The 14,442-nt window shown below is 40.5% G+C and overlaps 1 protein-coding gene across 1 annotated transcript in view; it reads left to right on the top strand.

The window, feature by feature from the left end:
* LOC107771273 (protein argonaute 9-like) overlaps nucleotides 1–5,142 on the top strand; it is a 33,749-nt gene extending 28,607 nt beyond the window's left edge. Inside the window, exons 7-13 of the mRNA XM_075247423.1 lie at nucleotides 91–226; nucleotides 440–547; nucleotides 814–927; nucleotides 1,012–1,183; nucleotides 4,366–4,484; nucleotides 4,572–4,702; nucleotides 5,076–5,142. Coding sequence (XP_075103524.1) covers nucleotides 91–226; nucleotides 440–547; nucleotides 814–927; nucleotides 1,012–1,183; nucleotides 4,366–4,484; nucleotides 4,572–4,702; nucleotides 5,076–5,142 — 847 coding nt within the window. The remainder of the gene's footprint in view (nucleotides 1–90; nucleotides 227–439; nucleotides 548–813; nucleotides 928–1,011; nucleotides 1,184–4,365; nucleotides 4,485–4,571; nucleotides 4,703–5,075) is intronic.
* The last annotated feature ends 9,300 nt before the right edge of the window (nucleotides 5,143–14,442 follow it).

The following is a 14,442-nucleotide window of genomic DNA, read 5'->3' as shown; positions in this document are numbered from 1 at the left end:
TAAGTTTGCAGAATCCAGTTTACTACTTCACATTTTCTTGACTGATTTGCTTTAGATCACAAATTAAATCTACGTTGTTTTGCTTTTCAGTTTCAAAATGAAGCCGAAAGGGGGAAAAGAGGAAGCTAAGGAGGTGACAGTTTATGAATATTTCACGAAGCATCGCAGTATTGCTGTGACAATTTCTGGAGATATTCCTTGCATAAATGTTGGGAAGCAACATCCAGTTTTTTTTTCCTCTTGAGGTACTAGACAATTTACACCTGCTATGGGCAGATTTTAAGGTTGTGACCTCACTCACAGGACGTTATTCTCTTTGTCTTGTTAGCTTTGCTCCCTGGTGGAGAACCAGCGCTACACCAAGGTGCTTTCCGGTGCTGAAAGGATGAGAACATTACCTTTCTGCTGTGCATTTCACTAAAATCATATAAACTTGCAGGCAATAAGGACTTGCAACTACAAGGGTGACGCTCTTCTTCAATCTGCTAAAATTTCAATCAGCGATGAGTTTAGTAAAGTTAAAGGTCGTATCTTGCCATCCCCACAAGTGAGCATAATCAACGTTCAGTTATGCCTTTATTGCTCGCTCCAAAATTCTGCTTTACATTTCAGAATTCGAATTCGTTCACACAACAATAAAACACTTTTTATTATTACTTGCACTACACTTGAATGTAGACAAGGGACAGCTCTTTCCTACGGAAGGAAGGTGGAACTTTAACCACAAGGTAGGAATCTTGCTTTAACTGTTTTTCTTCCCATGATTTATCATTGCCACTCCTTTGATTATGATGTCTTTAATTACTAACACAGAAATTGGCTAAACCAATCACACTAAAGCGTTGGGCAGTTGTGGACTTCTCGAACCACTCTGGTGTCGCCAAGCTTTGTGAGGACCTGCAGAGGTGTGGGCTTAACCTAGGAATTGTGAGTACCTCTCCAACTATAGGGTGATATTTATATATAGTCATAATTCTGCATTAATGTTAACCTGTTCCATCATCTCTGCAGACCTTCGGTACACCATTTGTGCATATCTTTGAGGAGGATCTAGAGTTCAAAAATGACCCTGCTCCTGTGAGTTTTGAGGGGATGATAGAAAAACTGAAATCAGCGTATCTAGAAGATCTTCCTCAGTTCCTTCTCTGCATTCTACCACAAAGAAAGAAATCTGACCTTTATGGTTTGTTGCCTTGTTTACCTTTGTAGTTATAGTTATAGTGTTATACTAATTGTTGGAATGTCTTTTTCAATTATCTATCTGGTAACTTCCCTATTGAAGGCCCATGGAAGAGAAAGAATTTAGTTGATCTTGGTATCGTGACTTAATGCATTACTTGTCACGACCCAAAATCTGCATGACGTGACAACGTCTATCTCAATACTAGGCAAACCGACAACCTCAATAAAACTCAATATCTTTTAAGCTTGAAAACATAATATTTGAATTCAATAGAAAACCTCACAATTACAGATACAAAACACTCTCAAAACCCGGTGTCACTGAGTACATGAGCATCTAAATGATAACAAAGTCCGACTGTTAAAAACACTGTCTGAAAATATAGAACAGTACAATAGCTGAAAGGAAGAGAGTCAAGGTCAGCGGAAGCCAGGCAGCTACCTTGATAGTCTCCTACTGATGACGCTCTGAGATCTAACAGTCGTCATGTCCGGAAGCACCTGGATCTGCACACAAAGTGCAGAGTGTAGTATGAGTATAGCCAACTCAATAAGAATAAGACTAACCTTTGGGCTAAAAGTAGTGACGAGCTCAGCAGGTACAGTCCATTATGGCAATAACGGTACAAAAATATAGGCATGCTTTCAAGTTCAACAATTAAATTTAGTACTGTATATGACCAATCCAGCCTAGGGAAGATCTATCCCATGTATACATCAACTAACAGTTAGTCACTCAGTGCCGTATAAGGTCAATCGAGCACATGGGTAATTTATCCCTAAATTATAATGATTCGGACAAAATTCATGTCAAGGGAAATTCATCACAAATATAAATAAGTAATACAAGTCCATGCCGAATATAAATCATCTACGCTCACTGTGGGGGGTGCAAACTCCAGAGGGGCTCATTCAGCCCAAACGTGATATAAAGTCGATATGGCCTGCTGCAGGCGGGCAGCCCCGATCCATATAATAATAAAGCTTATAAGGCCTGCAGCAGGCGGGCAGCCCCGATTCATAAAATAATAATATATATAAAGCTGATATGGCAGCGCGGGGGCATCCCCGATCCCATAAATATCCTCACAATTGATGAACATGACTGAGTATAAAATGTATATTTTAAAATAATTAAATTCAACAGCAACACGACCCTATGGGTCCCAAAATATCGGCACGTAGCCTAAACGTGATCTTTAATATGAGTCTCAGCTAAATTTTTCTAACACGTGGAGAATATTCGGATAATAACATGATTCTTTAATTTTTCAACTCCACAAAATTTATTCAAGTCACAATTTCTATGGTGCACGCCCACACGCTCGTCACCTAGCATGTGCGTCACCTCCAACAATTGATATAGCACAAAATTCAGGGATTCATACCCTTAGAACCAAGTTTAGAAATGTTACTTACCTCAAACCGTGAAATTCTTTATTCCGCTATGCCCTTTCCTCGTGAATTGGCCTCCGAAAGCCTCTTATATAGTCACAATTAATTCGATTTTGTCAATAAAAATCATAGGAATTTATTTCATATGAAAATACTAATTTTCCAACAAAATCCGAAATTTAACTCAAAAATTGCCCGTGGGGCCCATATCTCAGAATCCGATAAAAGTTACAAAATAAGAACGCACATTCAACCACGAGTCTAAACATATAAATTTTATCAAATTTCGGCATCAACTCGACCCTCAAATTTTCAAATTAAACTAAGAGGGTTTTCACAATTTTCCAACTTAATTCACCAATTAAATATTAAAAACAACCGTGGATTCGGGTAATTTGACCAATAATGAGTTAAAAATACTTACCCCGTTGTTTTTCTTGAAAATCTTCCGAAAATCGCCTCTTTCCGAACTCCAAATCGGTAAAAATGGAAATTTCGTCCTATTTTAAGAACTTAAACACTTTGCCTAGTCATTTCTTCTATGCGATCGGGGACCAAGTCCCGTGATCGCGAAGCACAAATTTTTCAATGCCCATATTACGCTTACGCGATCGCGGATAATGCCACGCGATCGCGAAGTACAGCTTCTCAGACCCACGCGATCGTGTACCTGTCCACGCGATTGCAAAGCACAAACTCGTGTGACCCCCTTGTTACCTCACTTCCTCTGCGCGAACGCGACATGCCTCCCGCGTTTAGGATGCGTGAACTACTCCAGCTACGCGATCGCGGTCCTCCTCATGCGATCGCATTGAACAAAACTCAATAGCCCACAATTAACCCTACGCGATCGCGGATACCCCTAAACGATCGCATAGCACAAAACCTGCACTGCCCAGCTAAGCCTACGCGATCACATACCTCTTCACGTGATCGCGTAGAAGGAAAACAGACCTGTGCACCAGAAAAACTTCAGCAAAACACCAAGTCCAAAAATTGATCTGTTAACCATCTGAAACTCACCCGAGGCCGCCGGGACCTCAACCAAATACACCAACAAGTCCTAAAACATCATACGAACTTAATCGAACCTGTAAATCACATCAAACAAAGTTAAAATCACGAATCATACCCCAATTCAAGCTTAATGAAACTAAGAAATACCAACCTCTACATTCGATGCAAATTTTGCACACAAGTCATAAATGCCATAACGGACCTATGAAAATTTTCAGAACTGGATTCCGACCCCGATATCAAAAAGTCAATTCCCCAGTCAAACTTCCAAACTTAAATTTCTAATTTCTCCATTTCAAGCATAATATAGCTATGGGCTTCCAAATAATTTTCGGACACACTCTTAAGTCCAAAATTACTATACGGAACTATTAGAATAATTAAAACTTTATTCCGGGGTCGTTTACACATAGGTCGACATCCAGCCAACCTTTTCAACTTAAGTTTTAAACTTAAGTTTTAAACTTTGTAACTAAGTGTTCCAATTCATTCCAAGATCTCACCAGACCCGAACCAATTACCCCGACGAGTCATATAACAACTATAAAGCACAAATTGAGCAGTAAATGAGGGACCGGAGTTGTAATACTCAAAACGACCGATCGGGTCGTTACATTTCTAATCTTGCAAAGATCAATCTTGATCGGTATCTCACCAATGTGCTGTTGAAAATTAACGTAAAGGCAAGTCTGAACTAACAAGATTCTTTACACCAATTATTAGCGACTTGACTGATTAAACATATCTTCTATATCTGGTGCTTCGTTGCAGCTGGGTGTATAAATTCCTTATTGACTATGGTGCTTGACCCATCAGCGCATCAGATTCCCACTATGATTATCGGCATGTATGTCTCACCTGGACCTGCAAATCTTCCAGCCATTGCAGCGGTACTAAAGGATTTTTGTGTTCATTTTACAATCGCTTACTTTACTAGGTCTTAGATGTCACTGATTTTATGTTTTTGAGATCATCAGGTGGTTAGTTCTAGACAGGGGCCCTTCATTTCATGCTATAAGGCAGTTGTTCGTACTCTGCCACCAAACTTGGAAGTGATACAATGTCTGTCCGAAAATGTAACTATTGCTAGAGATGAGGGCCTTTTCAGGTAGTTGCTGACTAACTATAGTTTTTTCGTGTTTAAAGTTTTTAGATCTTTCGTGTGAGGTTCTGTTTAAAAAAGCATTTTCATTGAAACGTAGCATATTCCCAATAATATACATGCCCTCTCTTTGTTGCTTAAGAAGTTTGTCCTGTTTTTTCAAGGAGCTGCTGCTAGACTTCTATAAGAGTTCTAACCATCAGAAACTTCAGAATATTGTGATTTTTAGGTATAATTTCTAAAAACTAGAGAACTGATTCAATCTTGAAGCATTTGCTCAAAATATACTTCTTTTAATCTGGAACTAAAAATTGTTATTCTTTTCAAGTTCCATATCCACATTTTCTGCAAGTTACTCTTGTTCGCCTTTAATGTATAGGGATGTAGCGCGTGAGGAGGACAAGACAGTCCTAAACTTAGAGCTTGATCAGATTAAAAAGGTTTGAACTGATAGTAGCAAATCTGTTATTGTATGTGAAAGAAAGAAAAGTAAACAAAACAAAAGAAAGAAAAGTTAAAAAGAGATGAACTACATGCCAAGGGCATCTTAAGGCTACGGGAGCGGCGTCAAAAGAGCACATTGATGTGCTAACCTGTGAAGGAAAGCTTCAGACGGACATGAAGGCCGTGAGGGTCATGGTGTGATTGACTAGTGTGGGTCAATCACAAAGTTAGACACCAGAGGGTGCAAGTGCGGAGGCACTTTCCAAGTGAACACCGAATGGAGGTGAAGTGCAGAGGCACGCTTGGAAGATACTTGGGGGAGAAGTGCATGGGGCACGACTCCTTTTGAGAAAGGACTTCGAGGAAGTCCAACCCACAGGACAAACGGAGCTGAAATGGGCATACCTGAGGGGGCAGACTCCGGGATGTCTTAAGCCATGATGTGTCATCGGGGACGATGACATTATGAGTGTGGGATGATGTCACAACCTCCATAAGCACTTACATCGGCATTCTTATGATGTATGTGCTTATATCGGCATTCAAATGATGTAAGCGCTTATATCGGCATTCCTATGATGTACGCGCTTACGTCGGCATGACATTCAAATGCCTATAAAAGGGGTATGCATTTTCATTTATAAATCATCGCTTAACTTCTTTTTTCTCTCTTCAATTAATAAAGAACCATTTTTTGTGTGGCCGTGGAGTAGGCAAAAATTGTCGAACCACATAAATATTCTCTTGTCTTATCTTGTGCAATTTATTGCTTCTCTTTCAAATATTTTTTTCCTCCAATTAGCCTCACACGTTTCCCAACAACTAGTATAAGGGCACAGATAGTGTAATTATGGTAGAAAAGTACGGTATTAGTGCATGTACTATTCACAAAAATAGTGCGACACTATTGATCATCGTTACTATTCACATAAATGTTTTTTTGTGAAAAGAAATGGCATCGGAAGAAGGGAAGGTTAAGATTGACAAATTCAATAGCAAAGATTTTGGATTCTGAAAAATGCAAAATAGATGATTATTTGTACCAGAAAAAATTACACTTACCTTGACCGAGGTAAAACCAGAGAATATGGCCAAAGCGAATTGGGATCTATTAGATCTCCAAGCTATTGGTGTGATTCGTTTGTTGCTAACACGAAATGTGTCGTTTAACATTATTAACGAGAAGACCATTGAAGGCCTGATGAAGGCGTTATCAAATATGTACGAGAAGTCATCTGCTTCAAATAAAGTCTATTTGATGCGTCGATTATTTAACTTAAAGATGACAGAAGATGGATCTGTTACAGAACATATCAATGAGTTTAATATAATATTAACTCAGTTGAGTTCTGTTAATATAACATTCAATGACAAAGTCAGGGCACTGATTCTACTATTATCTCTACTGGAGAGTTGGTTTACAATAGTAACTGCAGTTAGCAGTTCATCGGGAAGTACAAAACTCAAATTGGATCTGCTTTGAATACTGAAAGCATGGGGAGAATCAAATGATTCCCCAGGATCTGCTTTGAATACCAAAAGCAGGTGAGAAGCAGCCAAAAAGGACAAAGTCATGGTCGTGGAAGATCAAAGTCAAGGAGAAGAGGGCAATCCAAAAATCACAAAGATATTACGTGTTGGAATTGCGATAAAAAAGGTCACTACAGTAGTCAATGTAGAGAGCCAAAGAAAAAGAAGAACGATCAATACAAGGATTATAATTCAGCAAATGTAATTGATGAACAAGTTGGTGATGCACTAATTTGTTGTACAGACAGTCCAGTCGAATCTTGGATTCTGGACTCAGGTGCATCCTTTCACGCTACATCATGCAAAGAATTATTGCATAATTATATCTCTGGAAAATTTGGGAAGGTTTATCTAGTAGACGACGAACCTCTGGACATTGTTGGGAAATGTGAAGTTCATATAAAGACTTTACAAGGGGAAATTACAAAATTTTCGACATGTTCCTAGCCTCAAATAAAATCTGATATCTATGGGTTAGATTGATAGTGAAGGATATACAACAACATTCGGTAGCGAATCGTGGAAGATAACCAAAGGATATTTGGTTGTGGCATGAGGCTTCAAGAAGGAAACATTGTATGCAAATGCAATACACAGAGATACTATAGCAACATTTGATCATAGTCGTGATACAACATTATGGCACCGGAGGCTCGGGTATATGAGTGAGAAGGGAATGAAGTTGTTGACACCCAAAGAAAATTTACCAAACCTAAAGCATGTTGAATTAGGTTTGTTCGAAGATTGCATTTACGGAAAACAAAAGAGAGTTAGTTTCTCAAAGGCGGGAAGGATGCCAAAAAAAGAGAAGCTGGAACTAGTGCATACAGATGTGTGGGGACCAGCTCCTGTAACTTATCTGGTAGGCTCACACTATATGATGTGTTTGTTACCTTTAAAAGATGGAAAGTTGAAGTTAAAAATCAGACAAGTCAAAAGTTAAAATATCTGAAGTCTGACAATGGAGGAGAGTATGATAGTCAAGAGTTTAAAGCATTCTCCTCTGAGAATGGGATCACAATGATCAAGACAGTTCCTGGAACACCCGATTAAAATAGGGTTGCTGAGAGGATGAACAGAACCCTGAATGAACGAGCCAAAAGTATGAGAATACATTCTAGATTGCCGAAGTATTTTTGGGCTGAGGCTGTTAACACGACATCTTACCTCATAAACAGGGGACCCTTTGTACCACTGAATTTTGAAATTCCTGAGGAGGTATGGAAAGGAAATGAGGTAACTCTCTCACATCTGAAAATTTTGGGTTGTGTTGCTTCTGTACATGTAAACGCTAATGATAGAGATGAGCTTGATCCTAAAGCCAAGAAATATTTCTTTATTAGCTATGGTGATGATAATTTTGGTTATCGATTTTGGGATGATCAGAATAGAAAGATCCTAAGACACAGGAATGTCATATTTAATGAAAATGTGATGTACAAAGATAAGCTTGAAGTAGAACCAACCAGCACCAACAGATAGACATCTGAAACAGTTGAGTTAGAGGAAATCTCAAAAAATGAAGTGGATAGAGAGACTACAACTGGATCTGAAATTGAAGATGCCGAACCAGAAGTCGAATCTGGATCAGAATCATAACCAGAACCAAAGATAGAATCAGATGGAGAACCAGATCTGGAGTCAGGACTTGAATCAAATTCGGGATCAGTTAATCCTGAACCTATATTAAGGAGATCTAAAAGAGTCATGAATTCTCCTGATAGGTTAACTCTCTCTCTACACTATTTACTTCTGACTGATGCTGCAGAACCAGAGCATTTTGTTGAAGCAATACAGGTGATAAGCTATGATAAGTGGAAGCTAGCCTTGAAAGAAGAGATGAATTCTCTTCAAAAGAATAAAACATGTATACTTATAGAGTTACCAAAAGGAAAGAAGGCATTGCAAAACAAGTGGGTATGCAGGGTCAAAGAAGATCATGATGGTAAGAAGAGATACAAAACATGATTAGTAGTAAAAGGCTTCCAGCAGAAGGAAGGGATTGACTACACCGAGATCTTCTCTCCTGTAGTCAAATTAACTACTATCAGGTTGGTGCTAAGTATCGCAGCTACAAAAAATTTGCATTAGGAGCAACTAGATGTTAAAACTGCTTTCTTGCATGGTGACCTTGAAGAAGACATCTACATGAAGCAACCCGAAGGTTTTCAAGTTTCTGGTAAAGAAAACCTAGTGTGTAAGTTGCAGAAGAGTTTTTATGGTTTAAAACACGCACACCAACAATGGTACAAGAAATTTGATGGATTCATGCATAATAATGGTTTCACGATGTGAGATGGACCATTGCCGTTATATCAAAAATCTTGATAAATCCTATATCATTTTACTGTTGTACGTTGATGATATGCTAATTGCAGGATCTAGCATAAATGAGATAAACAGTGTTAAGCAACAACTAGCGGAGGAGTTTGAAATGAAAGACTTAGGACTAGCTAAGCAAATGCTTGGGATGAGGATTAGCAGAAACATTTCTGAAGGATCCTTAAAATTGTCTCAAGAAAAGTACATATAGAAGGTACTAAGAAGGTTCAGTCTTCATGATGCAAAGACCAAAAGAACTCCACTCTTAAGCCATCTTAATTTGTCGAAGGACCAATCACCTAAGACAGATGAAGAAAGGAAGTACATGTCCAAAGTTCCATATACTTCAACAGTAGGAAGTTTAATGTATGTTATGGTTTGCACTAGACGTGACATAGCCCATGCAGTTAGAGTTGTCAGTAGATACATGTCAAATCCAGGAAAGGAGCATTGGGAAGGTGTAAAATGGATATTCCGATATCTTAAAGGCACCTCTGGTATGGCACTTTGCTTTAAAAGGAGCAATATTATTTTACAAAGTTTTACTGATGCAAATTTAGGCGGCGATCTAGATAGTCAAAAAAGTACATGTAACGACCCGGCCGGCCGTTTAAAGTATTACAACCTCGTCTCCCCATTTACTGCTCAAATTGTGCTTTACGGTTGTTATTTAACTTGCCAGGATAATTGGTTCGGGTCCGGTAAGATTTTGTAATGATTTAGAACACTTAGTTCCAAGTTTTAGAACTTAAGTTGAAAGGTTGACCAGATGATGACTTATATGTAACGACCCCAAAAAAAATTTGCAAAGGAAATTAAGGTTTCGTGGTGCGAAACTAGGCTTACGTGTTTGAGAATTGTAGATATTCTTCGCGGCGAGCTTGCTCACCGTGGCAAGGACCTTTTGGGTTGAAAAATGCCCGGGGAGTAAAGGTAACATATTTGCCAAAAAACGTCATTTCTGCGTGCCACTATGCGGTCACAGAATCACTTTGCTGACTGCATAATGGCCGCAGAGTGAATTGGGGGTAGGGCAAGTTTGGAGGTAGGTTTACGTCGCATTATTCGACCGCAGACCAGTTCTGCGATGCATTATGCTACAGCAGACTAAAACAATGTTGCCCAGTTCTAGAGGGCCTTTTTGCGACCCATTATGCGGGCCGTATAACGATTCAATGTTACGGTCTGCGATCGCAGACCCAGTTTTGGAAAATTTAAGTTTTGCAAATATTACCTGATCCCATTTTTATAAAAGGGAATTGGTGGTCCTTTTGAAGGGTTTCATCTGATATTTTAGAGAGAGGTGAGAGCATCTTAGAGAGAGAAAGTGAAGACCTAGTCATTTGTCCATCAATTCTTGTTCAAGGTTTGAAGATTTCACAAGGATCTTGCTATGGCTTCAAAGAGGCAAAAATTTCTAACCCTTGTATTCAATTTTGAGTTTGGGTAAAGATGGGTGATTGGGAGTATGATTATTGGGTGTGAGAGTCTAATCTATACACATACGTACCAATAAGGTTTGTGGAAAAATTATTGAGTTCAAATGGGTAAAGATTTTACTACTTATTACATCTCAGTCTCTATTTTTCATTATTAATGCGTTATATCATTTTTATTTGGGTTGCTTATCATGACTTCTGAGAGCCCGAGAGACTGGAGAGGTTGATGACTGAGTGAGGCCGAGGGCCTGATTGTGAAGATATTTTGGGGCTGCCTTCAGATGGTGGGAGGCTTATGAGAGGTGCATGCCGGTCGGTGTAGTACACTTACATGGCAGGAGTTCTCTATTCTCTTTTTGTAGAATTTCATGCCGCAGTCTCATAGAGAGGAGCTGCACAGACAGTTTGAGCAGCTTCGGCATGATGGCATGTCTGTGACCCAGTATGAGATGAGGTTTTCTGAGTTGGCTCGTCATGCAGTTTGGTTGGTTCCCACCAATAGGGAGAGGATTAGGGGGAGGTTCATTCATGGCCTCACATATCATCTGCGGTTACTTATGACTCGGGAAAGGGTGTCATAAGTAACTGCATATGATAAGTAACCGCAGGTGCTATTTTGATGGGGTAGTTGACATTGCTCGGCAGATAGAGATGGTTCGTATCCAGGAGCGAGGAGAGAGAGAGAAAGAGGCCAAGAGCCTCGTGGATCGAGTGGTTTCAATGGTATTCCTTCAGAGGGTCAGTCTTACCACGACAAGGGTCGTCCTTACAGACACGCTAAGGTGGGTCGTCCAGTTCACAATGGTGCATTATCCAGCCATGGTTTATACAGTTCTCATCAGGGTCAGTCATCTCTCAGTGCCCTTCCAGCCTAGATTTCGTCCTGTGCTCCTTCAGTTAATGGTTCATTTGCACCGGGTGTTTCTAGCGGTTATTTTGGTTCTCGGGGCCCGATTCAGTCCTTACCACCACCAGTACCGGGGAGTTGCTTTAGAGTGTGGGGAGTTTGGGCATATGTGGAGGCAGTGTCCTCGTCGCCCGGGAGGTCTAGTGCAGCAGAGGAATCAGACTACGACTTCAGCACCAGTTACTTCTCCACCCGCCCAGCCAGCTCGGGTGGGGGTCTGTCAGCTAGGGGTCGCCCAAGAGGGGGAGGCCAATCACGTTGCGGTCAGGCCTGATTCTATGCTTTTCCTGCCAGGCCAGATGTCGTTGCCTCAGATGTAGTGATCACATGTATTGTCTCAGTGTGCCACAAGGAGGCTTCTATATTATTTAACCCTGGTTCTACTTATACGTATGTATCATCGTAATTTACTCATTATCTGGATATATCTCGTGAGTCCTTATTTTTACCTATTCGTGTATCTACACCGGTGGGCGATACTATTATTGTGGACCATGTGTATCGGTCATGTGTGGTAACTATTGGGGGACTGGAGACTAGAGTTGATCTCTTATTGCTTAGTATAGTTGATTTTGATGTAATCTTGGGTATGGATTGGTTGTCTCCATGTCATGCTATTCTGGATTGTCAAACAAAACCCGTGACATTGGTGATGCAGGGGTTGCCGAAGGTCGAATATAGAGGTTCTCTAGATTATATTCCCCGCAGGGTAATTTCTTATTTGAAGGCTCAACGTATGGTTGGAAGGGGTATTTGTCATATTTGTCTTTTATGAGAGATATTGATGCCTACACTCTTACTATTGATTCAGTACCGGTAGTGAGAGACTTTTCGGATGTATTTCCTGCAGACCTATCGGGTATGCTACCCGACAGAGATATTGATTTCGGTATTAACTTGGTGTCGGCCACTCAGCCCATTTTTATTCCTCTGTATCGTATGGCACCAACTGAATTGAAAGAATTGAAAGAGCAACTTCAGGAACTTCTTGATAAGGGATTTATTAGGTCTAGTGTGTCGCCTTGGGTTGCACCAGTTCTGTTTGTGAAAAAGAAAGATGGTACAGGCAACTGAACAAAGTTACAATCAAGAATAAGTATTTGTTGCTGCGTATTGATGATTTATTTGACCAGCTACATGGAGCGAAGGTATTCTCCAAAATTGATTTGAGATCCGTGTATCACCAGTTGAAAATTCGGGATTTGGATATTCTAAAAACGGCATTTAGGACTCGTTATGGTCACTATGAATTTCTCATGATGTCGTTTGGGCTGACCAATGCCCCAGCAGTATTTGTGCACTTGATGAATAGTGTATTCCATCCATATCTTGATTCATTTGTCATAGTATTTATTGATGATATCCTGGTGTACTCACGTAGCCAGCATGAGCATGCACAATACTTGGGTATTGTATTACAGAGGCTGAGAGAGGAGAGACCATATGCCAAATTCTCTAAGTGTGAGTTCTGGATTAGTTCAGTGGTATTTTTGGGACACATAGTGTCCAGTGAAGGAATTAAGGTAGATCCAAAGAAGATAGAGCCAGTTAAGAGTTAGCCCACACCATCTTCAGCTACTGAGATTCAAAGTTTTCTCGCCTTGGCCAGTTATTATCTACGCACTTGTGTTATAGATTTCGGGGGTTCTTGGGATCAATTTCTGCCACTGGCAGAGTTTGCTTACAATAACAACTACCAATCGAGCATTCAGATGGCTCCGTATGAGGCTTTATATGGGAGACGGTGTCGGTCTCTAGTGGGTTGGTTTGAGCCGGGTGAGACTAGGCTATTGGGTACTGATCTGGTTTAGGATGCTTTGGAGAAGGTTAAATTGATTCAGGAGCGGCTTCGCACGGCGCAGTCTAGACAGAAGATTTATGCCGACCGGAAGGTCCGTGATGTTGCTTACATGGTTGGGGAGATGGTTCTTCTCAAGATTTCGCCCATGAAGGCTGTGTTGAGGTTCGGGAAGAAGGGCAAGTTGAGCCCTCGGTATATTGGGCCGTTTGATGTGCTTAAGAAGATTGAAGAGGTGGCTTATGAAATTGCATTGCCGCCTAGTCTATCAAGTGTTCATCTAGTGTTTTATGTATCTATGCTCCGGAAGTATGTCAGGGATCCGTCTCATGTTTTGGATTTCAGCATAGTACAGTTGGATGGTAATTTGACTTATGATATGGAGCCGATGGCCATTTTAGACCGGCAGGTCCGAAAGTTGAGATCAAAGAACATAACTTCAGTGATAGTGCAGTGGAGAGGCCAGACAGTCGGAGAAGCTACTTGGGAGACTGAGCGGAAGATGCGGAGCAAATATCCACACCTATTTGAGACACCATGTATAATTCTAAACTCGTTCGAGAACTAACATTTGTTAAAGAGGAGGAGAATGTAATGACTCGACCGACCGTTTCGAGTATTACAAACCCGTCTCCCTATTTATTGCGTAAATTGTGCTTTACGGTTGTTATTTGACCTGCCGGGATAATTGGTTCTGGTCCGGTGAGGTTTTAGAATGATTTAGAACACTTAGTTCCAAGATTTAGAACTTAAGTTGAAAAGGTTGACCGGATGTTGACTTATGTGTAACGACCCCGGAAAATATTTGCTAAGGAAATTATGGTTTCGTGATGCCGAACTAGGCTTAATGGCAGAAAGTCATTTTTTCGACCCACTATGCAATCGCAGAATCACTCTACAGACCACATAATGGTCGTAGAGTGAATCAGAGGTGGGGCAAGTTTTGAGGAAGGTCTGCGGTGCATTATGCGACCGCAGACCAGTTCTGTGATGCATTATGCGATCGCATAACGGCCGCAGACTGAAATAGTGTTGCCCAGTTCCGAAGGGCCTTTTTGCGACCCATTATGCGGGCCACATAATGATTCTTTGGGACGGTATGCGATCGCAGACACGGTTTCGGCAAGTTTAAGTTTTGGAAATTTTAGCCGATCCCATTTTTACAAAAAGGCATTGGGGGTCATTTTGAAGGGTTTCATCTGATATTTTAGAGAGGTGAGAGCATCTTAGAGAGAGAAAGTGAAGACCTAGTCATTTGTCCATCAATTCTTGTTCAAGGTTTGAAGATTTCACAAGGATCTTTCTA

This window comes from Nicotiana tabacum, chromosome 24 (genome assembly GCF_000715075.1).
Source record: "Nicotiana tabacum cultivar K326 chromosome 24, ASM71507v2, whole genome shotgun sequence".
Taxonomy (NCBI): domain Eukaryota; kingdom Viridiplantae; phylum Streptophyta; class Magnoliopsida; order Solanales; family Solanaceae; genus Nicotiana; species Nicotiana tabacum.
This window is presented reverse-complemented; position numbering and strand designations above follow the sequence as displayed.